General features: G+C 35.3%; 1 protein-coding gene across 1 annotated transcript; it reads right to left on the bottom strand.

The window, feature by feature from the left end:
- Positions 1–1170: 1170 nt before the first annotated feature.
- On the bottom strand, positions 1171–12118 carry LOC100366657 (uncharacterized). The gene is made up of 16 exons (XM_006815938.3): positions 11717–12118; positions 11281–11379; positions 10711–10788; positions 10224–10298; positions 9550–9662; positions 8015–8162; positions 7099–7134; positions 5839–5905; positions 4887–4932; positions 4532–4569; positions 4278–4324; positions 3684–3793; positions 2659–2752; positions 2300–2413; positions 2010–2075; positions 1171–1716 (listed from the first exon to the last, which is right to left on the bottom strand). The coding sequence occupies exons 1-16, from the start codon at positions 12083–12085 to the stop codon at positions 1630–1632; spliced, it is 1587 nt and encodes a 528-aa protein (XP_006816001.3). The 5' UTR covers positions 12086–12118; the 3' UTR covers positions 1171–1629.
- Positions 12119–26918: the final 14800 nt, after the last annotated feature.

Below are 26918 nucleotides of genomic sequence, written 5' to 3'. Positions count from 1 at the left end.
ATGACTGCATAGAGTTCAAATATTTTGTTACCATGGAGACTACCAATCACATGTTTGACATATTCCATCCAGTACATTTTTTTTCTTTCAAAATGTGGATGCAACTTTTTGTTCATTACATATTTTTGTTTTAATAACTTTGAACTGAACTGATATGATTTTCTACTGGCTTCAGATTTTCATCAAATGTTTCGTACTCTAAGCTTTATAAGAAGTGCTTACAATGATTATCTGACATCTTGTTTTCTGTGGGAGATACATTACCAATGATAGTTATTACAAGATAAATGATGTACTTCATTGAACATGTATAGCAATGCATATTCCCACAGAGACCAGTGACCAGTGTATCACCCACCACTAATCAGTCCAGTAGAAACAGTCAATATTTGTTATCATAATTTGACTACTACTTTCTTAATTTTTGCATGATATTTTCATGCACAAAGACATGATTTTATACCAATAAATAGGTGATCTAGTTTGGTACAGTTTGGAATAGAATTAGTAAAGTTATAGTGTACACAAAAACATTTAGTAATAATGACGACATTTTTCCCTTAATAAACCTTTCCCTTTCATCTTTGATTATACGGCCAAGGTAAAAATAGAACATGTGTGTGATGCCCGTGGTGCTTTATATGACCTACAGAATCTGTCATTTCAAGAACTAGAGTTGCCAAACAGAATGTAGGACTGCGCCCTCTGGTGTTCATTTCATCAACATTGTCAGACTAAAATAACATTGTCTTCAAGACTCCTTAGTCAGTTTAAAATAATGGTAAACTATTTGGTGATGACACACTCAGCAAGGCAGTTAAAAACATGGTGGAACCCTGGTCGATAACTCAAATGAGGTCTTCTGTATAACTCTTAAAAGGTCACACATCCTGGTAATGCATTGTCTTGTTTCCCTATAACAGAAATGATTTCTAATAATTGAAAACTTATCATTGAATTTGCACCACAAAAAGTATCAGGATGTGTGAAACCTGAAAGTACCAGGATGTGTGACCCAAGAAAGTACCAGGATGTGTGACCCCAGAAAGTACCAGGATGTGTGACCCCAGAAAGTACCAGGATGTGTGACCCCAGAAAGTACCAGGATGTGAGACCCCAGAAAGTACCAGGATGTGTGACTTTTCGGGTATCAGGCAGATTAAAATATGCTTTAACTCATAAAAATTATGTACTTTATTTCACTTCTTCAAGATGATACATATTATGTTATTATTTTCATTCATTATATTCCAGCAAATATAAATAATATAAAAATTAATATTTTGTGAATTTACACATTCCAAGTGATGTATGACATATGGCACACGTATGGATTCAAAACTACCAAGCTTATAATGAACAGATGACAATATGATTCTGGAACATCTGGAATCTGGTGATGACATCAATCCGGTTCCAATCTAGTGTTGACATCAATCCTGTTCTAATCTGGTGTTGACATCAATCCTGTTCCAATCTGGTGTTGACATCAATCCTGTTCCAATCTGGTGTTGACATAAATCCTGTTCCAATCAGGTGTTGACATCAATCCTGTTCCAATCTGGTGTTGACATCAATCCTGTTCCAATCTGGTGTTGACATCAATTCTATTCCAATCTAGTGTTGACATCAATCCTGTTCCAGAGTCTTGACATCAATTCCCTGGCACCCAAATGTATAAGGCCACAAAGCCGAGGGAAATACGACAGAACCATCCTGAGTAAGAAAGTAAATACAGTTAAACAGAAACTAGCAATAACTTTTGAATGCACATTATGTATTATGTACCAAATTATTATTGACCAATTGTACAAGGTCACTTGATTGGCTCTTTGGAGTAAACGATAATTTTAGTTTCATAATTTAATTTAACTGGTTTTTTTAACTATCATTAAAATCTGATTCAACTGATTTGTTGATTGTGATCATAATATGATTTAACTGACATGTTGAGAATAAAAATGAAATATACATGTAAGGGAATCAATCAATTTGTGGACATATTTCACCTTTTGTTGGCAGTTTTCTAGCAAAATAGCTATAACAGATGGAACACACATTGCTGTACCAAACACCTAGAGTTAAGAAGAAGAAACCATAATGTACAAAACTAAATAAGTGACAGATAATAAAGAAGAAAGAGAATGTTCTACTCAATTAGGAATGTTGAATAGTGTTTGATCAAAGTCTCAGCAGTGCATTAATGTAGGACTTTTCACTGCTAGAAATGTTCATAATTTTATGATATTTGTGAAGACAAAATTCAGTAAATATATAAATTATCTAATATTGAACTCACCGTGTGACAATAATGTCGTTTACGACTGATTACAGCAGACTCTGATGGATTGCATGGATATCTAAATTTTAATCTTCGACTTATAAAATCAGTGCAGTTATAAACAGATGCTACCTAATAAATAAAAAAAAAATACCATTCACAGTTACCGGTATTTGAAAAAAACATATACTATATACTTTAAAATACTTTATTTTAGCTGGAATTAATTTTAGCTGAAAAGTCTTTTCAGGTGTTTTGTATGGAATTTATTTTCACTGATTTTTGACGAGTTGAATGTAAAATATAGCAAAAAAGGTATATTACATATATATCTAACACAGTAATTTTACTAAAATAAAATTAAAACAATAACTAACCTCTTGATACGTGTTCTGTGATGGTAACCACATCTGTATGGCAGATTTTCTGTACATACATGGGTCTAACTGACCGATAGGTACATTCACCGTTCTAAAAGTACATGTAAACAACCATATAAAGTCACATTTTTGGCATTATCATAAAATTATTTTGTAATATAAATAATAAGAGTGTAATTTCCACAGATAACTGCAACATAATTTGTAACACTGATATTGTAAATCAGATTAAGCAGCAAATTTGAAGGGGAAGTCAAGGCTAACAACATAATGCTCCCCGACCAAAGAGCTTGGCAAATGTAAGAACATGCAATTTACAGTTTTTTTATATCACTTCTCATTCTCTAGATATTCAATTTTTCATCAATTTATGTAGACCGCCATCTTGATTCTTCAGCAAAGGATTATGGGTAAAGTATGGCAACATAGAATCTGTTGTCAGAAATTGAGAAAATGATTTCATCTATAGCATGGGAAATACTGATGCAAATTAGTTAGGCTTGACTTGCCCTTTAAGATTATGCAGCTTTATTCAAGGTGCATAGGCTGGAGTTGACAAGCAGATAGAATTTTTCATCAACTATTAAAAAAGTTGGCCAAGGAAGGCGTTCAAATCTCACATCAACTGCAGCAGGTAGAGCTTCTAATGACTGAGCTATTACAGATTCTGATGGCGATTCAGGGAAAATACAGACATTAGGCATTAACTTATGTTCAGCACTGTGCACCGGCTGGCAATGCAACATATTACCAAATCTTCCAATGTTCCCATTTTTTTCACTCACCGAGAGTGGACGCGGTCACAAGTCGGCACCAGCGAAATTCTAAAGCCAATTGTTTAGTCAAAACCTAAGAAGTTAGCCAATTCGGTAGCAAGTTTGCAAATTGGCTGCCCCAATACAACACTCACTAATTGTGTGGGTTTATTGATATGAACATAATTCCACACTTTCTGGTGGTGTTTCTAAAATTTTATTTGTATTGTCACCACATGGTATATAGGTATATAGAATGATACTAACCGCATATGTATGTTTAACTGAGAATAAAGATCCTGTAGAAATAATAAATATTCATCCATCAAGTGATTGCTTTCATCAAATGAATTATGAGTTATGCCGCACAGCTGGACCTGTAAATAAATTTATCAGTCACTAATGGTAAATTACTTTTAGATTTCAAAAAATGTTCGCACTATCATGAATGAAAGTCTAAGATCGAATGAAAGAAAGCTTAGAAAGTACTTTAGTGTGCTGAGAGTACTGGAGGCATATTTAGAATTAATTCAAAATTTAAGATTAGCCTTTCAAACAAAAAGCTTGGCGACTAATGTAGGTCAATTATTTGAAAACCACAAAGTGTGATCCACAATATTCAATTGCTCACAGAAATAAATTTGAATGTACATCTGTGGTTTGCAGTATAATTTGCAGTCCAAAGCAGTTGTGCCACAAGCTCAATCAATTTGTTAGGTTTGATGAAAAAACATGTTATATGGAAACCAATGCCATGGAAACCAATGCCATGGAAACCACATTAAACTAGCATTCTACAGTTTATTACTTTGGCATACATGTATAATTAAATATTCGATTCAATTTTTCTTAAAATCTCACCATACTTGATTGCTGCATACTGCATAAACTTGAGAATGTCTTGCTCTCTGAAATGAAATTGTTGAATTGAAGAAATTCCCCAAAAAATGAGAATGAAAAGTTTTATTAGAAGAGAAAATATTCATGAAACTAATTGATGATTTATTTCTGTAATTTTGAAAAAAAATGTGATGAATTTGTCACTTTGATTTGAAAGACTTCGATAATATCTTTTGAAACAAAAACTAGAATATCAAAATAAAAGAATATTCTACCTTTTGATGGATCATAATTACGACCAAATGTAAAGCACCTGAGAATAAAAAAAAATCAAAAAAAAAATATTATCATATTAAATAACTTTGGACAAGGGAAAGGAAAATAGACACATGGCTGTTGAGCTAAAGTAAGGATAAATTGCTGTTTAATTTCAACCGAGACAAATTTCAGTGAAAATCATGAAATTTTGAAGAAGTGAAAACTTCTCTGGGGTCTTATGATGAGAAGTGTCAGAGACGAATGCCATAAAGTCGTCAATTCGTGAAAATTTCTAGCAGTGACACTGGCAATTAATCGGCTCACAGTATGTCAACAGAATCGATTTCAATGACGAGAAAATGTACACCATACCTATGCGGTAAACTGTCATATTCAAAAACAGCCATCATGTAATTAGCTAATGAAAAAAAATAAAAAAGTTTTACAATATCGGTGCTAAGTAAGCAATACACATGCACCTACAAAGAAAGTTCATTCACAATGCGCATATGTTTAAAGTGAGAAAATAACATAATAAATATTAATATTAATATCAAATAACAGGATTGTCATACAAACATTCAAATCACTCAAAATTAGGACATTTAACACAATTTAGAACAATTTGTTTCAACTGAAACTGCCATGTAACATTCAAATGATTAATTTTGTCGATCCTAGGGGGTCTGGTATTCATATGCAAATTAAATATTCTTGCTATATAAATTACTTTTTCTGCACAATATATTAATTATCTTGGATATTATTTATCTCACATCAATAGATGGAAATACTTGCATTGTAACAACATTTGTTTGTTTCTTGATACTACAAACGTAAAACATTTTTAAAGGTTTTCAGTCAGTATTGTGCATGCTCACCATGACCAGTATGTTGACACCAGACTTATAGATGCCGAAATGTTAGCCTGTCTCATTGATCCTTCACGTATAGGTGAAATGAGAGATGATGAATCGTGTAATCATGTATCTATACATGACACTTGCTACGAATATTTCCTTGTTAACAAGTGCATGATGACTTCCTGATCTCAATTCACTCTATGGTGAAGGTAACCACAACTTGTGCCATTGCTGTGTCATAGTGGCTATGGGCATTCTAGAACTTCCCTAGCAGCATGTGTTATAATCTGATCTGATTCAGCAACAGAATCTCCATTGCAGCCAAGACTGTACACTCTTTGCAACAGCTGTGTCACAAGCTTTGTGCTTATGTTTTAAATAACATGACCATGATGAAATCAAGGCCGGTTTTATTCAGTGATATAATTATTCACTACATAAATGTGCTATACACCACTTACCAGCCAATGACATAATGGAGACTCCAGCAAGATGTAGAACATCATCACTAGCGATAACAGAGTAAACCTATCAGGAGATAGAAAGTATATAAATTTCAAATAACGTAAAATTAAATCAGTTCATTGTGCTGTGGTACCAGGTACTTATCATGCATTTTTATGATTGGTCACATGGTTCACTGGACAGATTGGTTTAAAGAAAAAACAAAAGTGATAATTTGGAAACTTATCTGAGGTTTGAAGAAATCTGATTCCTTGCTGTGCTATCCATTTAACAAATCAAAAGCTAAGTGGTAATGTTACGATTAATGGATTTTCTATAAAAAAAAATCAAAATCTCCTTCTTCAGAACCACTAGGCACATTGATCTGAAATTGCATTTTAGTATTTATCTACCAAGGGCATTAGAGTTTACATATCATTAAGTCACATGGTTTGGCAGCCATCTTGAATTGAATACAAATGGAAACGAGCTCAATTACTCTTACTATCCTGGAGTTTAAAAAGTTTAATTTAACAAAAAGTGACATAAAAATCAAATTTATCGTAATCACATTGATGTGATATTTAGTATGTTACATCATCTTTGTTAATTTAAAAAATCCTCTCCTACAACAACACAAGACAAAAGCCGCCCACGGCGCCAATGTTGTGCCTTTAAAGGCCCAATTCATTTGCCCCAGGCAAGTGTTTATGCTATGCTAATGTGTCCTGTTACCCACTTGCATAACCTATGTTTACAGAAACTCATAGTTTATTTACAAGCTGATAGCACTAATACTCATAAACATCATAGTGTATAACAGGCATGTCAGACTTGCACAGACCTGAGCACATTCAAGTTTTCAACATTTCGTTGAACAAATACTGTTATAATAGTTGCAAATTTTTCATTTTACGATAAATCATGTATTATATTGTTTCTCTCAAGATACAGTTTGAATACAAATATTAAAACATGATAACAAAATTTATTTTATTTTACAACATTTTATTTTATTAAGAAAAATACAACAAATAAACAAGAGACTGTATGCAAGGGTAGGCAAACGCCAGGATTTATTGAATTCAGGCAAGACAGAAGTCATGTAATAATGATAACATCTAACTTTTCTCAAGTGTAGAATTTTGCATATTTTTATAAATTTTTCTATAATTTCTTTCTATAATTAAATATACATAAAAATATGCAAAAAGTTAAGCAGATTTATTTAATACAGAAGACAAATGTGGACTTTGGTATTCAAGGGTTGACTATACCTGTGATGGATCCTCCAGTTCTAATCCACATCCTTCCTAATAAAAACACAACATAAAAAAAATGTCAATATTGTCATTTAGTAGCTCATAGTTCTGCAATTTACAAACCATGAGGAAAAGAACATTTTTTTTTGGTTTTGACTTTTCACCCATCAAAGATCAAAAATCAAGGTACGTAAGATTTAATTGGAAATGATCAGTGTTATAGGACAATACCCTGGCCCATAAAGTACTAGGATGTGTGATCGTTAAATTACTTGAAAGCTTACTATATTGTTAAATACACATTCTTAAACACGGCTCTTTTGAGCATTTTAGGTAATTCCCTCAGATGCTTGTGGATTAACTAACTTCTAGTGAGTATCGCATAGTTATTTTCCAATTCTTGTTACTTACAAACACTGAAGCAAGGTGAACTATACACAACTGCATTTGTAAACATATGGGCAATATGTTTAAATCGTTCCGTAAACTTATTCTATCAGAAGATGACTAAAAGAATCTGTTGTATCACTCATCGCTAACAGTTACACGAAAAGTCAACTCTGCTGTCACCCTGGATTATTTAAATTCTAGTCTTGTTTTCCTTAGTAATTATCATTGTTTATAATCTTTAAAATAAATGATGGCAGCATCTATGTTATTTTTAGTCATAAAGAAATCCCTCCTACAACAACAATGCGAAACAAAAGCCGCCTGCAGTACAGATGTTGTGCATTCAACCCTTTGATCTTTAGCCCTTGACTTCAAAGGCAAATATTTTCACCTTTCACAACAAAATCAAACCAAATTTTTTTTCAGACAATGGAAAGTACACAAAATGTTGCCTCAAGATGTTGTCAGTATTTGTTTACAATTTTTACAGTAGTTTACAATAAAATTTACAATACCCAGCATGCAATGCGAAAGTTCTTACCACTATAATAGGCTTGAACATCTCTGGACAGCAGAGATGTAAACAATTATTTTCTTTTAATTTGTCAGACATCCAAAACAGCAGACCTTGCTCAAGTAAAGCAGCCTCCTTTTTGAGATAACATACACCAGGTTGAACATGAGAATGTCTGCAAAACAAAAGAAATATGGCACTATTAAAACAAATCGTTCATCGCAACAATTTGCGGCAACTTTATAGTCTATAGCACACATATATAGGTATTAATAAACTAAATGCATAAGATACATCATAAAATCTCAGGAACTGACATGTTAAATGGTAAAAATATTACTAGGGTGAGTCAAAAAGTTATGCAATTCACTTTATTTCATATTTGAAATCCGAAATAACAATAACTGACATTTTACTTTTACTTTAGTTTTATATGTATTGTACTTTATTACTAACATTTTATTGCTGTCAACCAATGGAAATTATTTCTAAGGATGCAATAAATTCATTATTATTATTATTATTATTATTAAGTTTTGATAAGAATAACTGAAAATTTTCGTAGTTTCAGGGATGATTATATCATTTACGTATTGACATATTTTGTTTCTTACTTTTTAGGTTTTCAGATTTGTAAGAAAAATTCAAATTGGCTACCCCCCCTTAGAGTTGTATAAAAATAAATAGCACTGATTGAATTTCTTGTTGCTAAGACAGAAACCCCTGTAGGCATTCACAGATGATTACAAAATGTCTTTGATGACAATACTTTACATTATAGCAATGTATGCTGGTTGGTCCATTGTCTGAAAGATGAAAAAGTGACAACTGTGAGTGCAAAGGTCATTAGGAAATTAGGATGCTCAAGTTGTCATTCTGGTTGATAACTAGCCAAAAGGAAAAAAATAAGTTATGAGACCTACACAATGTACATTGAGACCCTGACGAGGCTCAGAGCAAGAATCGAGTAAGATCCAACTTGCCAATCGACAATTATCTGCATGCGAATAATCAACCACACACAAGCATCTGGACAAGGGGGACTCATTTGGGTGGACAACTTTACCACATCCTCATTACTCACCAGGTTTAGCACCTTCAGACTATCATCTCTTCAGCCCCATGAAAGTGGGTTTGAAAGGCAAATATTATTCCAGTGACAAGGAAGTGAAAACTGTAGTGAAGAAGTGGTTCAATAAACAGTCAACAGAATTTGACAGGGCAGAAATACATGCTCTCATTCAAAGGTGGAACATGGGATGTGATCCACAGAGGACCAGCTTCATTTTAATGTGTGGTATATGTTCCTGTGTTGGTAATTATACCTGTTCTGAACAAAATGGCATTACTTTTTGGCTCACCCTTGTAGATTCTAAAATTATGTGGTTTATGTAAAATTATAAGCCATATTACAGATCCAACCACAAAACAGAATGACATAAATATCACACGACAGGATAGTGCAATCTCTCGCACAAAAATAAAATGACCAACACACAGTTGGTCTGTTAAAATCAAACCACTAAAATATATTATGTGCATAACAATATTTAAACACTTACTCAAAGGACAGGACATCCAAGACTTTTCCCAGAACCACATGGTTTTTGATCCATGGTTGTAATTTTAGCTGATCACCAAATCTATGTGTTATAAGTTCAGTCATACCAGATGGCTATGAAGTAAATAACACTAATCAAGCACTGAAATGTGAGCGTTCTTTCATTCTTACATTGAGATGTGGTTCAGGTTGAGCCAAAATGCTGGCTGGCTGTACATATGCAAACAGGTAGCACCTAGAAAGCTGGCTATGCATATGTGAACAGCACCTAGACATCTGGCTATGCATATGCGAACAGCACCTAGACAGCTGGTTATGCATGAATTTTTAGTCAACAAAAAATACATGATCAATTCAAAATTCAATTTCTAGCTAATTTGCATATTATCATAAATATATGTCTTGATACATGTGACCAGGTGTTTACTTAGGTGGTATCACAAAGAAGACTTTAGTTCAGTGTGAGTTAATATATAGCCATGGGAAAAAAATGCAGCACTTTCCCTTTGACGTTAATTTCGTGTTTGAATATTTGCATTCATTATTGTCAACTTGGTAAAAATGCAGAGGAGTTCTTCTGCTACAATTTTATTGCATCTTCAAGATCAGATTTTTTATAAAATGTTAGCTTTTATATAGTGATATATACCAACTGAGGGAAAGGTGTGTACTTACCGTGTTAGAATGTGTAAAGTTTGGGAGTTTCAGTACAATATTGTATAATTCTTCAGATACATTAGAATATAAACTCTATAAAAATATAGAATAGATATGGAAGTTTATTTTTAGTGGTTGCAGAGAAATTTCACTAGGTTTTAAATTGTCTAGTTTGTGAAAAAAAAACAATACTTGACCTTAATACCAGAGATAATGTATGGTAGCTAGGCTTAAAATAAATAGAAATGCTGTTTTTAGCAGTACCACATGTTAACACCAGCATTAGGTAGTTACTAATATCTTAGTTATCATATGCGCAATTGCAGTAAGAATAGAAATTTTTATAGTTACTACAAAAAAGTGAACGAGTGTGAAAAGTTGAAAAGCAAGCTGTATGCATCGGAAGAATCACATCACGGTTTATATTGGTAAAACAGTAGAATTGTGTACATCAGCGTTCTGGTGACAGTCATGCTGGTAAAAACCAGACCATCTTTACGCTTACTTTAATTTTTTTCAATTCATTTCGTAGCCGTTTACTTTCATCTTTCATTTGTTGTATTTCATCAGAAGTTGAGTTTTCCTGTAAGTAACATTAAACAAGTCATAGTAAAGAAAACTGAAACAAGTCGGCCATTTTGAAACAACACTTGAAATGAATATATGACTTTTGTATATGCAATACAAGATATATACGATAGTGGAACAGCAATTAGTAAAAACAAAACGACAACCAGTCGGCCATTTTGAATCTGATCTGAAAAACAAAAAGTTTGAATTAAATCTGACATGCACAAAGAGATCCAGTTGAGGAGTTGCAGAGATGCTTGAATTCGATTGTGATACAAATGCATTGATGCATGTCAGAGATATGGCTCAGAACAAAAAACATTAAAACAAAATGGCCACCAGTCAGCCATTTTGATTGCATGATGGTGAATCTACAGAATTTAAACAAAATTTGACCATGCACGACCCAGATTAGGTTTTCTTATATGACAGAAATGCTTGATTTTGATGAATTTTTAACTTGACCATCAACAAAGATTTATATACTGGTATATTAGTCACTGACCTGTTTGACCTTTTTCACTAACTGATTCACTTTTTTCTTCTGAATTTCAAGTTGGTCAACTGCAACCTTGTGCTGTTGCATATCCTTCCATAGAGATGCCTACATTTGAAAGGTGTACGTGTTTGTATAGAATGCAAATTATTTTACTATATTAAGTGTTCTATCAATTAGTAGTGCATGCGCTTACACAATGATGTATCTGAAACTTTATTGTATTTTAAAAATCCAGATCCTAAACAGGATATGATTTCAATAAAGGCATTATTATTATTATTATTATTATTATTGATCAGGATGCGTACATACCATGATGCTATTTGTTAATAAAACTGTCGCTTCATTTAATTTATATATTATCCACATTTGAGTGGGCCATGGTGGTAATTGTTTTACCTCCATAGACAGGGAATTATCATAACTCTTAATAGTTGCTTACCAAAGCTTTGAAATCAATCAACGTATTCCTGGCTTTCACATTCCTTTCCATTAAATCGATATTATTCATAATACCGCTGATATCAATGTCTGGTCGACTGATAAAGGGCACCCTCTCTCCTTTGCTGACCGGCGTGTACAACGTAGAAGATGATCTACAGATGAAAGCATTCACTTGACGGCAAGCAATGTGGATCATATAAACACGATCGTTGATCACACCATGGAATAACCTTAAGTTATGACATAAATGAATTATCGGCGAAGCCATTTGATGTCCAGTATTAATTTTTGACAGTTTGACGCAAAACCACAGCATACTTCTCGTTACGATTACTACAGTGCACAACAGACGTAAAAACCAAAACATTCACAACTTTTTCAATCCGCCATGCTTTGACCCCCTATCTTCATGCGTAATATATATAACCACTTACATGCCGGTGGTGGCGCTCTGCCACATTCTCTGTATTCTCTGGTCTAAATCACTCAAGGATTACTACAAATGTTAAACCGAGGGAGTCGTCACCTGCGCATAAGTTAGGTGGCAATAGCGTGTCATTGTTTACAAACAAGCGTCTACCAATGAGCCTTTGTGTTCTTTGCATGTGTTGTTATCATCGCTTGGGACTCAATTTCAGCGCGTGCGCAGGTGACGACCCTCCCGCTTTAATACCTAACCTTCAAACAACGGTTTCTGATTCCTGCATATTTCATTGAAAAAAACAATGCATATAAATAAATGATACTGTATATATGATGAAGTAATTTAAAAATAATAACATTGATTTCACTTTCAGATCCCCTAAAAAGATGGTTCAGGTTTTGTTCAAAATTGGCAATTCATTTAAAGCCTTCCATGACAACCAAAATCAAGTGAGTGTGTATTAGTACTGCCAAGATTAGCAACACATCGTAACCATGTAATTGTTTTGTGTTACAAAAACTGTAAAATGTGCAACTTAATAACAATTATACTTTTACAAAAAAACGTTGAGTCAAAGAGGCTAAGGCCAATTTTTGGGAATGATGCAAATACTCCGTACAAAGGAGACTGGTTACTGGTTTCGTAACTAGTCTTGTGATTGGTTGTTGACACATTCTGAACAGGCCACGCCTCCAACTCTGCCGTGGTTTCGGGGCAACCGTTAATTATTCATAAATGGAGTCAATTTGTGTAGTTTTCTTGATTTAATCTGAAGATATCGGTCAAATATAGGTATGGCTTTGGCAAAATTTGAAAGAGCAACCAATATTCTTCAAGCTGGCATTTTTTTTTAGATTTTATTTTTCATTCTGTTTGACTGTTTTTTCGAGTTTAAAAATCGTGAGCTGACTGGAGCCTTCATCCCTTGTCTATTTCTTACACTAGATACCAGCCGATACCCCCTCCAACTCATAGGGACTGCGTACACTTCATCATAGTTCCTGGGCTCCCTGTGAGCAGCCATGGAAAAACCTAATATTAGCCAGCTCAGTTTCTAAGCAGTTTCTTGGGCATCATTTTCTATCACCGAATGGTTGTTTCTCTATTTATTAATACCAGGGTCGAGAAAGGTAAACATATAGGCAAACAAAAAACATGCATGACAAATTTTAAAGTGTATCATATGAATATAAAATATAAAACACTTTTTTTATGTCTTTCTCTTCGTAATTACATGCTGTGGCCAGATGTTATGAATATTTGTTTCTGGACAGTGTTTAGATTGAATTTTGCTGGAGAGAAATGCAAATAGTTCGTGTTTGTTTGTTGGTTTGGGCTTGCAAGTTTGATCTAGCCAGCCACGTGTACCTTGTTGACTAATTGTTGCTATGATGGTGGTATATGTGTCCATTGTTAGGGAAACCACTTCTATATATTTACATTGTGTTAGCATGTAAATGTCGCCCTCTGTAGTCCTTTACTGTAATTTCTTTATATACGATGTTTTTTTGTTTTTTTTTGTTTGTTTTTTTTACGTTGGTGGCGTAGTAAGTGAGTTGCATGTGATTTTCGCGCTCCTGTATATTCCAAATTATCACATTTTTGCTGAATATTATATCGATAATCATGAAATGTGAGGACTGTGATATGAAGAGGAATGTCAGGTTGTGCCAGGGTGATATTATGCTGTGTACTAAGTGTGAAACTCAGAGATTCAGAAAAGATCCATCTTCGACCGGCGCATCCAAGATGGCGGCACCCATACTGGATAAAGAGCACAGGGGCAACAACATGGCGACTCGATCGACACGTAGTACGTCTGAATCGAGGGGTGAGGAGAGAGGAAAACAACATGCAAATGCAGGAGAGCAAACAGAGATAAGTAGTTGTATGAACTGTGATAAAATTATTGGAGATAATGACAAGGCCCTTCAATGTGATTTTTGCGATCACTGGTATTGTTTGAGATGTTCGAAGATGACCAAAGTATTGTATGATGCAATTATGAAAGATCAGGATAGTATTATGTGCTTTTGTGAGCATTGTAAAACAGCTTTCCCAGGCGTTAAAAAGATTCTTTGCAAGATGTCCATGTTAGAAACTAGACAAACCAAACTGGAAGAAAGGATGGATGATATTGAAAGTAGCATAGATAAACGGGTTTCTGAGGCCGTTGAGGAGGCAAAGGAACGTGATAAGCGTAAACTAAGCATCATTTTCCATCGCTTGCCAGAAAGTGTAAAGGATAGTGCTGATGAGAGAAAAAATGAAGATATGTCTAGTGTGCACTCAGTGCTACAGGAGATTGGTCTTACTAAACCAGTGAGCAATCTTGTTCGATTAGGAAAAAAGGAGCCAAATAAAACCAGACCTCTTCGAGCATCAGTGATTAATTTTGAGGACAAACGTCAAATATTGATTAATGCTAAGAAACTTAATAACAGTGATAATGATAGTATGTAGATCATATTTATTACACCTGACCTTACATATAAACAACGACAGGAAAACTTTGTTCTTCGTAGGGAGTTAGATAGTAGACGTACTGCAGGAGAAATAGGGCTGGTTATCAGTAGAGGGAAAATAATTAACAAACATTCAACTAATTTTACGAGAACCAAGTCTCAGGATGTCCATGCAGTATCCCAAGACCAACCCTTTCGCTCCGGTGAAGACTAAGATATTGGAACCTAATAATGTTAATAGTGTAGAAAGTACTGTAAATAAGTTGAAAATTTATTATACGAATGCTGATAGTTTACTAAATAAGTTGGATGAACTTTGTGTTGTTATTGGGGAAAGCGATCCTTATATTGTAATTATTACTGAAATGTTTCCAGAGAATTTTAATGCTGATGAGATTCATATGTCTGAATATACTTTACCTGGTTATGACTGTTGGTGTGGAACTATTAAGGAGCATTCTCGTGGTGTAGGGATTTATGCTAAACATGGACTACCAATTACCCCCTGTTCAGAAATTAATGAGCACTGCTTCAGAGAACATGTATGGTGTAAAGTTCAGTTAAATAATGGAAGTAACTTGTTACTAGGAGCTATTTATCGTAGCCCAAATTCTGATGATGATAACACTGAGTTGCTCTTTGATCTTTTAAATAACTGCTGTCTAACTTCAAACAGTATTTGTATTGTTGGAGATTTTAATTTTCCAACCATCTGCTGGGATAGTTGGACTACATCAAGAAGTGAGAATCATATATCCTTTCAGTTTATTGAATGTGTTCGGGATAATTATTTACAGCAATTATTATCAAAACCTACCCGTTATAGGGATGGGCAGACTCCTAGGTTACTGGACTTGTTGTTTATAGATAATGAGCATAATGCTGAGAATATTATATATGGTAATCCCATTGGACTTAGTGATCATGTTTCTATAATGTTTGAAGTATTCTTATTTCATGAATAAGAATAATGCTGTTCATTATAATTTTTATCGAGGTAGATATAATGAAGCTAGAGTTATACTTGGAAGTGTTGACTGGAGTATTTTGGAGACCCTGGATATTAATAATGGATGGAATATGTTTGATGAGAAGATGAAAAATTGCATTCAACGTGTGATCCCAATTTCTAAGTCTATTGGTAGGAAAACACTTTTATGGATGGATAATAAGGCACTGAGGGCTGTTAAAAAGAAATACAAATCTTGGAAAAGATACACTTATACTAGAAGTTACAATGACTATGCCACTTACTGTGGCGACAGAAATAAGGCTTCAAGGGCAACAAGGTTTGTAAAAACTAGATATGAGCAAGGACTAGTGGATTGTATTGGAGAAAATCCCAAAGCATTTTGGAAGTATGTGGGTGAAAAAATAAATATTAGATCAGAAATACCAAATTTAATGGACAGTAATGGAATCATGCACTCAGATTCTGTAAAGAAAGCAAACATTTTAAATGATTTCTTCAGTTCTGTGTTCATCAATGAACCAGATGGAGAGCTACCCGGTGTGGAGTATTTCTTTGAGGGTACTTGCAAATGTCATGTGATCTTTACGAAGGAAGATGTACGTAAACTTTTATCGAGCTTAGATGTATCCAAGTCATCTGTACCTGATAATTTTCATCCTAGATTTCTTAAAGAGGTGGCAAATGTCATCTATGAACCCTTATTTGTTATCTTCCGAAAATCCGTTGGCGAAGGTACTGTTCCAAGTGCATGGAAAGAGGCTAATGTTACTTGTATTTTCAAGAAGGGTAATAGGTCGGATCCTGGAAACTATCGACCTGTGAGTTTAACGTCTGTGATTTGTAAACTGTTAGAAAAGCTTGTGAGATCAGCTGTTATGAGTCATATGGAAGTAAATAACTTACTATCTGACTGTCAGTTTGGATTTCGAGAGAAACGTGGTACTATTCTCCAGCTTCTAACAGTTTTGGAGGATTGGACTTATGCTATGGACAGAGGTGCACAAGTTGATGTGATTTATTTCGATTTTCAAAAAGCTTTCGATACCGTTCCCCATAAAAGACTAATACACAAGTTGAAAGCATATGGATTTGGAGGATCACTACTTAGATGGATTGAGGACTTTTTGTCAAATAGACATCAACGGGTGGTTATAAATGGTAAATTTTCTGGTTGGTTACCTGTGGTGAGTGGCATACCGCAAGGTAGTGTTCTGGGACCTGTTCTTTTTGTACTTTTTATTAATGATCTGCCAGATGCGGTTAAGTCAGTGTGTAAACTCTTTGCGGATGACACTAAGTTGTACAAGTGTATTTTTAGTCATCTGGACCAAATAGAACTTCAGAATGATATTTTCAGTCTTTGTGAGTGGTCAAGAAAATGGTTATTAGAATTTCATGTTAAAAAGTGTAAGGTGATGCAGTTTGCCAAGAAGGACTTTGATGATTATAGTTATAGTATGCGTAGTAAAGAAGGTGTTGTGTTTCCTATTGATATGGTTAATGAAGAAAAGGATCTTGGTATTGTATTCCAGGACAATCTTAAATTTAGTAAACATATTGCTAAAGTTGTGAATAGTGCTAATAGGATGTGTGGTCTTATCAAGCGTTGCTTTAGGCATTTGGACCAATCATCATTTACTAAATTGTACAAGGCATTGGTGAGGCCCCACCTTGATTATGGTGGTAGCGTATGGTACCCCATTACAAAGCAAGATAAGAGATCTGTGGAAAATGTCCAAAGAAGATTCACTCGCTGTGTAACTGGGTTGAGTGATTTATCGTATGAGGGAAGGTTATCTGCATTGAATCTACCTACGCTGGATTATAGAAGACATAGAGGGGATATGATACAAGTCTTTAAGATCTTGCATGGACATTGTGATGTTGACCCAGCTGTGTTTTTTGAGTTATCTTCATCTGTAACCAGAGGTCACAGGTGGAAACTTATCAAAACACGTTGCTACAAATCCGTTCGTCATAACTTCTTTTCTACACGTATTGTCAATGATTGGAATGCACTACCTGAGTACATTGTAGACAGTTATAGTATTGATTCGTTCAAACAAAAACTCGATAAATTATGGATATCACGCAGATTTGATACATCATCAATTTATTAATATTCAGCTGACCAAATTAATCAAACTGGTGGGGACAACAAGCCATAATGGGCTTATTTTATTCCCCGAAGATTCCAGTAAACATTCCAGTAAACACATGACCGGTCGGGTTGTCTAATAAAAATCATGGAGTATTGTTATGCACAGCATTAGATTTATTTTGATATAGAACCCATAATATGATATCAAAAGCGGTTACTTCTTGGATGTGAGGGTGTGGATCACAGTAAGAACACCAGGATTACAACACGAACACTAGAAGTACATTTCTTCAGAAGCAAGTGAAGTATTCTTAACTTTTAAAATCCATGATCGTTAAGTCATCGTCAGAGGCCGCCATTTTGAATTAGTACTGAAACGCGTTTTTGAAGTAGCCAGCCTTCAAAACACTTTAATAACAGCAGCTACAAGTGCAATCCTGCAATCAACTGACTGTAAGTACATTTTAAACGGTGACCTGATAAATGCACTAAAATGGCGAATAATTCTGTAACCAGTGTAATTCCAACTCCAGAGCATATGAATTGTAATGGCAATGTATCCGTGAACTGGCAAACATCTCACGAGTCTTATGAAGACTATGTAGCAGCGACAGAACTTACTAAGAAAGACAAGCCAGTACTAGTGGCAACACTGGAAAAGTTGATGGGTATAGAGTGCAAGAAAGTTCTCAAGCGTTTACAGTTATCAGATGATGAGATAAAAGAGCCTGATACTGTTCTTGACAAATTAGAAGCACACTTTGTTCCAGTACGAAATATACTATATGAGCGATACGTATTTCACAATGCTGAACAACAACCAAAGGGAAATGTTGATCAATTTGTGATAAGGCTTCGTCCGCTAGCAGACCCATGTAAATTTGGTACTTTTGAAAACAAAATGGTTTGAGACAGATTAGTTCTTGGTTGTAAAGATTCTGCAACTAGAGCTCGGCTATTCAGAGAGAAGAAATGTGATCTTTCCAATGCATTGGAGTATCTGAGAATAAGTGAAGTATCACAACAACAATTGATGAAAATGAATCAAGAAAGTGCAACCAGTCAACTATGTGACGTGTGACAGCAAAAGTGGTGCAACAACACTACACAAAATCGAATGATAATCAGAAATCAAAGCCTCAGCATGACAAACTGAAAAGTAAATGCAAGTACTGTGGTGGTGAACATGTATTTGAAAAAAGCAAGTGCCCTGCTTATGGTAAAACTTTGGTAAGAGCAATCATTTCCATAAAGAATGCAGACAAGGTCGCCAATCCCAATAAAATATACAAGTGCACCAAATGGATGAAGTGTCAGATTCTGATGACTCCATCTTCACTATAAAGAACATTGACACTGTACATACCAATACAAAGCAGTGCTATGTACCTCTCACTTTCATAGATAGTTCTGATAAAGCGAAAGTTAGGTGTCAGTTAGATACAGGTGCTACCTGAATGTGACGTCATTCAGTGACCTGTGTGACATTAAGCACAATGATAACCCTGCATTACAGAAGACAACAGCTAAGTTGAAATTATTTGACAATAGCCTGATGACCCCAGTTTGTGAATGTGACCTTACATATCAATTCAAATATGAGCTTTATACACTTAGCTTCAAATTGATGCAATGTGATCAGAAACCATTACTGTCTGGTGAAACTTGTACCACCATGAGATTTATTACCATGCATGTCAGAGATGCTGTAAACTAGATATCAGAAGAATATAAAACGGAAAGTATATCAAAAGAAAACATACTTGCTGAATATCATGATGGGCTAGGTTTATTACCTGGAGAGTATCTTATAGGTACAGATCTATCAGTTAAGCCAGTACAACATATACAAAGACATATATACCTGTTGCTCTCAAGGGCAAGCTGAAAGCCAAGATAGATGACATGACAAAGAAAAGTGTCATTGTAACATTGTAACTGAGTTGACTGATTGGATAAGCAGTATGATAGCCGTGTTAAAACCTGTTAAGCTCAGAGTTTGTTTGGATCCAAGAAACCTAAACAAAGCGATAAAGCGTCCAAAATACCAAATGCCATCACTAAATGAGCTACTACCTAACTTAGCTAATGCCAAGATCTTTTCAATTCTTGATGCTAAAGATGGCTTCCACCAACTAAACCTGAATGAAGAGAGTTCTTACTTAACTACTTTCTGGATTTCTTTTGACAGTTACAGGTATGTAATTTCAACATAGACTACATGATGCACTGCATGATCTACCAGGAGTAGAAGTCATCGTGGATGATATTTTAGTAACTGGCCATGGTGATACTCCCACAAGAATACAAAAAGCACCATGAGAGAACAAAAAAGTTAAAGCTCAGATTATCACTCAATGAAGTTCCATTTATGGGAGAGCTACTTACCTAAACTAGCAGAAATAGGTTAGCCACTAAGAGGACTGATAGAAAACATTCTTCGTATGGAAATCTCAACAGAGAGCCTTCACACAAATAAAACAGCTTATTTCTGAAGATATAATCCTGAGATACTACAATCTCAATGAAGACATCACAATACAGAGTTTGATGCCTCAGAATGGTCAGCCTGTATCCTTTGCATCAAGATCACTGTCATCTTCTGAACAAACCTACACTCAGATTGAAAAAGAATGTCTGGAAATTGTGTTTGCATGTGAGAGATTCAACCAATATATACAAGGCAGAGAATTAATTCTGTAGACTCTGATCATAAGCTTCTTGTACCTATCTTTACCAAACTAATACATGGAGCACCAAAGAATTTGCAAAATATGCTACTGCATTTGCAAAAATATAATCGAGTACAATACAAGCCTGGGAATTATATGCACATTGGTGACATGCTAAGTAGAGCCTATGTGAAATGCAAAGCTACAACAAATATGTCTTAATACCAGATATTCCAGATTGAGCAAGAAGACAAGTTGTTCCAACAAATAGAACCGATCAATCAAGTCGACTGCCTGCACGTTAGTGAGGCTAGTCAACAACAAATTCAAAAGTAGTGGTGGGATGACCATCAAATAGAGATGAGGTTCCTATATGCATAAGAGATTACTGGAACTATATAGATGAAATCACTGTACATAATGGCATTTTGTACAAAGGTGACCACTGATGCCTAACTGAATTCATTCAAGTCGCTTAAGTGCAGATGTATGTGTACGTCATGCAGTGATATATTATACTTAAATATGTCTGCAGAAATAGGAGACAAGGTCATTCAGCGTGATCCATGCAATACATATCTCAGTAAACAACAGAAAGAACCTTCGATGTAGCGCGAACTTCCTTCAAGACCATGGAAAAAGGTTGGACAAGATCTGTTTATTACACAAATTAACTTCATTTACGAATAATTAACGGTTTGCCCGAACGCACGGCACAGTTGGAGGCGTGGCCTATTCAGAATTTGTCAACAACGAATCACAAGACTGGTTACGAACCAGTTGAGCAAGGCTAACAGAGTCGACATTTCTTCTGCAGATATAGGTAAGGCTTTGGCGAAATTTGAAAGGGCAACTAATATTCTTCAACCGGTATTTTTTTTATAGATTTTATTTGTCATTCTATTCATCTGTTTTTTCCAGTTTAAAAAAATATGAGCTTGCTGGAGCCTTCATCCCTTGTCTTACACTAGATACCAGCCGATACCCCCCCCCCCCCCACGACAACAAAAACCAAGATGGTGTTGACCACAGCGAGTGTGCTCGACAATCAGGTTCACGAAAATTCAAACGAATTCCTCTTTGTTAACAACTGATTCGCCAATAGCTAAGTTGATGAACTCTACAATGTTTCCACCATAAGTTTTCAACAATACAATGTATCAACCTTCTCCACTAAAATCAATGTTTTTGAATAAAGCAAGAAGTGTTTATGAAGACAATAGAAGAAACTCGGTACATAAACTTGTTAAGTTAACTTAATTCATAACATCTACATCCTGCCATGTGAAGGGTAGAAAGGCCATCTCCTGTATCATGCTTCAATAAAAATAAATATTAACATGAGATCCAGAGTACACAAACCCAAATTCTGAAGATTCAAATAAGAATTAACCCACCCCATGTCAGAATAAATACTGAATCAGCCTCTCGGACTACGGAAACATCTCTGGATCTGAGATGCCTGATAAAAACAACACCAATCAGACCTCGATGCGAACCTAGAAAAATGTTAATCCTATGTACAAACTAGCAATTATGGAGTCATTGACGAGAAGAATGAGAAGAAGGATGAAAAGTAACAAGATATTACGGTTATAACTTCCACATCACAGTATGTAAATACAAATGAACAAAATATCAAAACTCCCACTCAAACGCTCATACTACAAGATGTACATTACAAGAAACACAACTGAACAAGTTCCAAAGAACAACTAGCTCACAACCGAGAAACACAGTGACAACCCATGCAAATCATTCCATAAACCTTACAAAGTTAGCTACACCACAGTCATCATAGGTGATTTAACAGTCAAACATATACATGTAGTTCCTGAAAAATTCACTATTCTCTAAGGAAAACATACGTCAAAGCTCTGAGTGGTAAAAGGATAGAACATGACACTGCCTTCATCAGAAATTCATATAAAGATCCAAAAAACACTGTCCTCCATATCGGCTCAAATGATATAGACCAAGGAACCCCGACAACAACATGGTGTACTATATATGAAAAAATACTACACACAACTCATAAAATGTAACCAACCAGCATAATGTGTGTGTCTCAAGAACCTATTATCAGATTTGGTGACACTTGGTACATAGATGCTCTTAGATAGTGCACAGACCCTATTTGTTTTTAGTTGCAATCCGTGCATAATAATTACCTATGTAGACAATTTTCACTTGTTTCTCATGTACTATTAAACAAATGAAGGCAATTTGGTACAAAAATGCTTATAGATATTGGACAGACCGAATTAGTTTTTGAGTGAAATCCTGTGCATATTAATGATTTAATTTGCATATTAAGTAGCCAATTTAAAGGACCATTCAACAGATTTCACTGGAACTTGATACATAGATGCTCCAAAATAATGCGCAAAGCTGTTTAGTTTTTGGTTGAAACCATGTACATTAGCCAATTTTAATTTTTTTCCCAATATCTGAACCACTCATCAGATTCAATGAAACGTAGTATATTGTTGCTCTGGGATAGTTTAAGGTTAGATTTTGTGCTTACTAATTACTTAATTTGCATAAATTAATCAATTCATAGATGCTCCACAAATAATTTAAGTATCACTCGTCAAATTTTAATTAGAAACTAGGCTTTTGAATAATCAACAGATTTGATTATTTCAGGATTGAAATCCATGAATAATAATTACCTACTTAGTATAAATAGTTTCATGTGTAAGCACTAGTACTGCTACAGATAGTGACATGCAACCAGTGCTATAATGACAGTATCTGACAATGTAATATGACTAATGTATCAGAAGACTATATATGGTCATGTGACCTCAATAATATACATAAATGTAATATTTTAGGTACTGTTGCAGATAGGGACATTCAAATGGTGCTATAATTGTCTGGAAAGATGTATGGCCAGAATATCAAGTCATCATATGCGGTAATTATTTATATGCTCATTTCAAAACTACTTTGCTTTGTGTATGATGAATATGTGCTTCTAAATACAATATTCCTTATTTGCCTCCAATAAACAGAGTTCTTTCTAAGCTTTCTTTGATTATCTTTTTTCTTATCTAGCCAATTATTATGACTATTTTTCCAGCAAAGAAAACGTGCCTTATGTTTTTACCTTGGAATGTTTATGGCGATCTAGTTAACAAATTAGAACACAAGTTTTATACCTAGTAGAACCTAAACCAGACACTCATATTTACAATTTACAGACTTCGTAAAAACAACATCTCTGGTAATTTTACAGTATTATTATTGAATCAATCTATCAAAATTCTCTTGGTTGGGTAAAAACAAAAAGAGGGCTTACACTCGCTTTGCTGTAAACAGAGGCATTAAACAGAGAGGCACTTTTATTGCCAAACGCTTCAGCGTGGTATTAAGAGTTTGTTTTCAGGGGTGGGTGATACCAAGGTGGGAAATGGATGCACATATGGGGTTAATTCCTTGAATTGCAATATAGAGGGTTCAGGCTGAAATACAATATATAGTGTTTTCATGTTTCGTCTGACATTTCTGTGGTATTCTGCTGCTGTAAGTAATGCACGATTTGTTCCGAAATTCAGTATGTTGTGTGCATTCCAGGGTTGTTCGTTTTGTGCTGTAAACACCCCTATTTTTTAGTGGCAGAGTCGAATAGTTTCACTCCCACTGGGAAATCTGCATTGTTGCTTGAATGAGAGCTAATTAAACACATTTTCCAGACCGGCGAAAGAGTATGCAACAGCCAATTTTAACAGCCTGTCACATGATTTTACTCTGAATGTCAACATGAAAAGAGGCTCACCATTTTACGCAGGAGTAATTGGGAGTAGAATATGTGAGGGATAGTATCAACAGAGATGTGTATAGTGAAAAGTAATATCTATCCTTCTTTTGCATCTCTGAGCATTTCTGTTTTAGTATATTGGTTTGATAATGTTGAACTTGCATGATTTGCAGTATGTTTTTTTTTTACTGGAACTCCCCTATTGATCGAATCCCGGGTTTGAACGAGAACGGCACACCACGTGATTCGTTTGAATACAATGCTGATGGCAAACATGCCGTGCTACTGCGGTACTCCACTGACGGGATGACTTACTAGTACTGCATGCTACAACTTCGCTTGTGATGTTGCTTGTTAGTCATGGATTAAATGATCTTGATCTTGATGTTGCTCATTTGACGTTGGTAATCTTTATTTGGAACTGAGTAACCTCCTGGTACTTCGTACTATGATAAAAATCAGTCAACAAACATCATGTTCTCTCAATCGTAGTATTCCATGTGATGTACACCTAATATGCCAAAAATGTTGCTGAACGATTTGAACTGGATAAAAATACTAGACGAAAATTTGTTTACAAAATAAAAATACTTCGGTTGCCAATGAAAACAAACCGGTAAAAAAAAAGCAATATGTTTTCGGCTGTTATTCATGGTAGGACATGAACGTGAAGCTAACTATTTTATAACTAAAACCGGGCACCTTATACGAGGTTCGGAAAATAACATCCAGTCTTTAGAAGTCACTTTATTTTATTGTTAGGACGTATTCAGCCGTTAAATGTATTATTTCCAACCGTTTTGCGATAGTATTTTCTAGATTGGAGGCAGCATTTACATTTTATTCAAAGTTCAAAGCTGCGTTGGGATTACGTTGACAGTGGTAACAATGTCGGCGCCGGTGATCTCTTACCAGTGCGCAACGTAGCCAGAATTAAAGGCATGATCATTTGGGCACTGCTATTACAAGACTGGTAGGAGGTAATACATTTGGGGCGAAAGTATTCAAAAAACAGATTTTGGCTGTTGCCATGGTAGCGGTAGGTCAGAATTGTTTTTCCAATTAGTGATGGTACGACCTGCCTGTCAAGTATGAACAAAATCAGCCAAGCCAAAAAAAATCACAGAAAAGTTAAAAAGCCATTCCTGCTGAACAGATACTCTAACTTCGGGGTCAACTTTCTCATTAATGAAAAAAGATATCAACAATTCAAATAGTAATTTTTTGCCCACACTCAAGCCGAGTACAATGAGTTATGTCTGAGGTGTTGTATCACAGGGAGTTGGACAAACTTATGTATTTTAATAAATTATTGAATAATAAAATGTTATATAACTTTTCTTTTACCCCCTCCCCTTCCTGGTATCTATTTCAAGTAATCACTATTTTTATTTTGTAAACACATTTCCGTCTGCTATTTTTGTCGGGTTCAAATCGTTCACCAGCATTTTTTGGCATGTTAGATGTACATTACATAGAATACTAGGATTGGGAGAACTTAATGTTTGTTGACCACCTGGAAACTGGGTTTTATAAATCTTGAAGGGCTCTCGGAAGATCCACCCGCAGCCTGGGCCCGCAGTAAAATCTCCGGTTAATATGCAGCCGCAACCATCAACATCGATATACCATGAGGTTTCTGCTGGCGACTTTGCGGCGTTACTCAGTTCCAAATAAAGATTACCAACGCCAAATGAGCAACATTTAACCGGTAACCAAGACTCAGTCTATCCACGACCAGCAAGCAACATTACAAACGAAGTTGTAGTGTGCAGCTCACGAGTCAGCGACGACCGATGTCAACGAAAGTCATTCCGTCAGTGGAGTACCGCAGTTGCACGGCATGTTTGCCAATGCACAGATCTGTGGAGGAACTTTTAACTTCAACATAAACCGTGTATCGTAGTCGCCCAATTTAAGTTCTGGTTCTGTCGTAGTCCCAACTAAAGGGTGACCGTCGTCGTGTCGCGTCGTGTTCGATATGGGACTCATAGCGACGTATGTAACGCGTGTAAAATACATTGTTTATTTACATGAAATTCGAACACGCGCTGCGCTACGACCACCGCGCTTAAACATCCACGAGTTATTTATTCGGACAATGACTCAAATTAGACGTCTGATTATTTTATTTTCACACGTACAGCGACACGCGTTCTACACTGACAAGCGTTGCTAGGTCGCAGCACTGTCTTGGAGCATATTAATGGGCAATTGGGTTCCCCGACCTAAATTTCTATCCCGGTTTTTTGCACGTTCTTTTTTTAATATGGAATAATCAAATATGGGACCTATGTATAATAACAGAACCCCACACCCTCCCCGTGGCTTCGCTCGTGAAAGTACGGCAGCAGGATACACCGCATCACTCGTGAAAATAACTTCCATACGCAATGAAAGCCACGGGGAGGGTATCTGTCATAATATTTCATTATGACTGAAAACAATTTTCCCCTGATAAATAAATTCCAGTGAAAATGCCATTTCCCCTCATACTCTATTGAGACACAGCGCAGTGAAAAGTAGATTCACATGTAATGCTTGAAAACATGTCAGCAAAAATAAATTAAGTGAAATTTTTAAGTGACGTGGCTTCAATGATAAGAGTTGGAAATGAACAAATTACACCCGAAACCTACCACTCCATATACAATGTAAACTACACCCCAAAACATCCTTTCACCCACAGTTACTACCGTGTTTCACCAGTGTATTCTATTTGACGTCAGGAGAAATTGAAATAAACAAATTAATTATAATTTCAGCCTCTAATTGAGCACTGATTAAATAAACTACCTC

Source organism: Saccoglossus kowalevskii, chromosome 17 (assembly GCF_978046115.1).
Source record: "Saccoglossus kowalevskii chromosome 17, keSacKowa6.1, whole genome shotgun sequence".
Taxonomy (NCBI): domain Eukaryota; kingdom Metazoa; phylum Hemichordata; class Enteropneusta; family Harrimaniidae; genus Saccoglossus; species Saccoglossus kowalevskii.
This window is presented reverse-complemented; position numbering and strand designations above follow the sequence as displayed.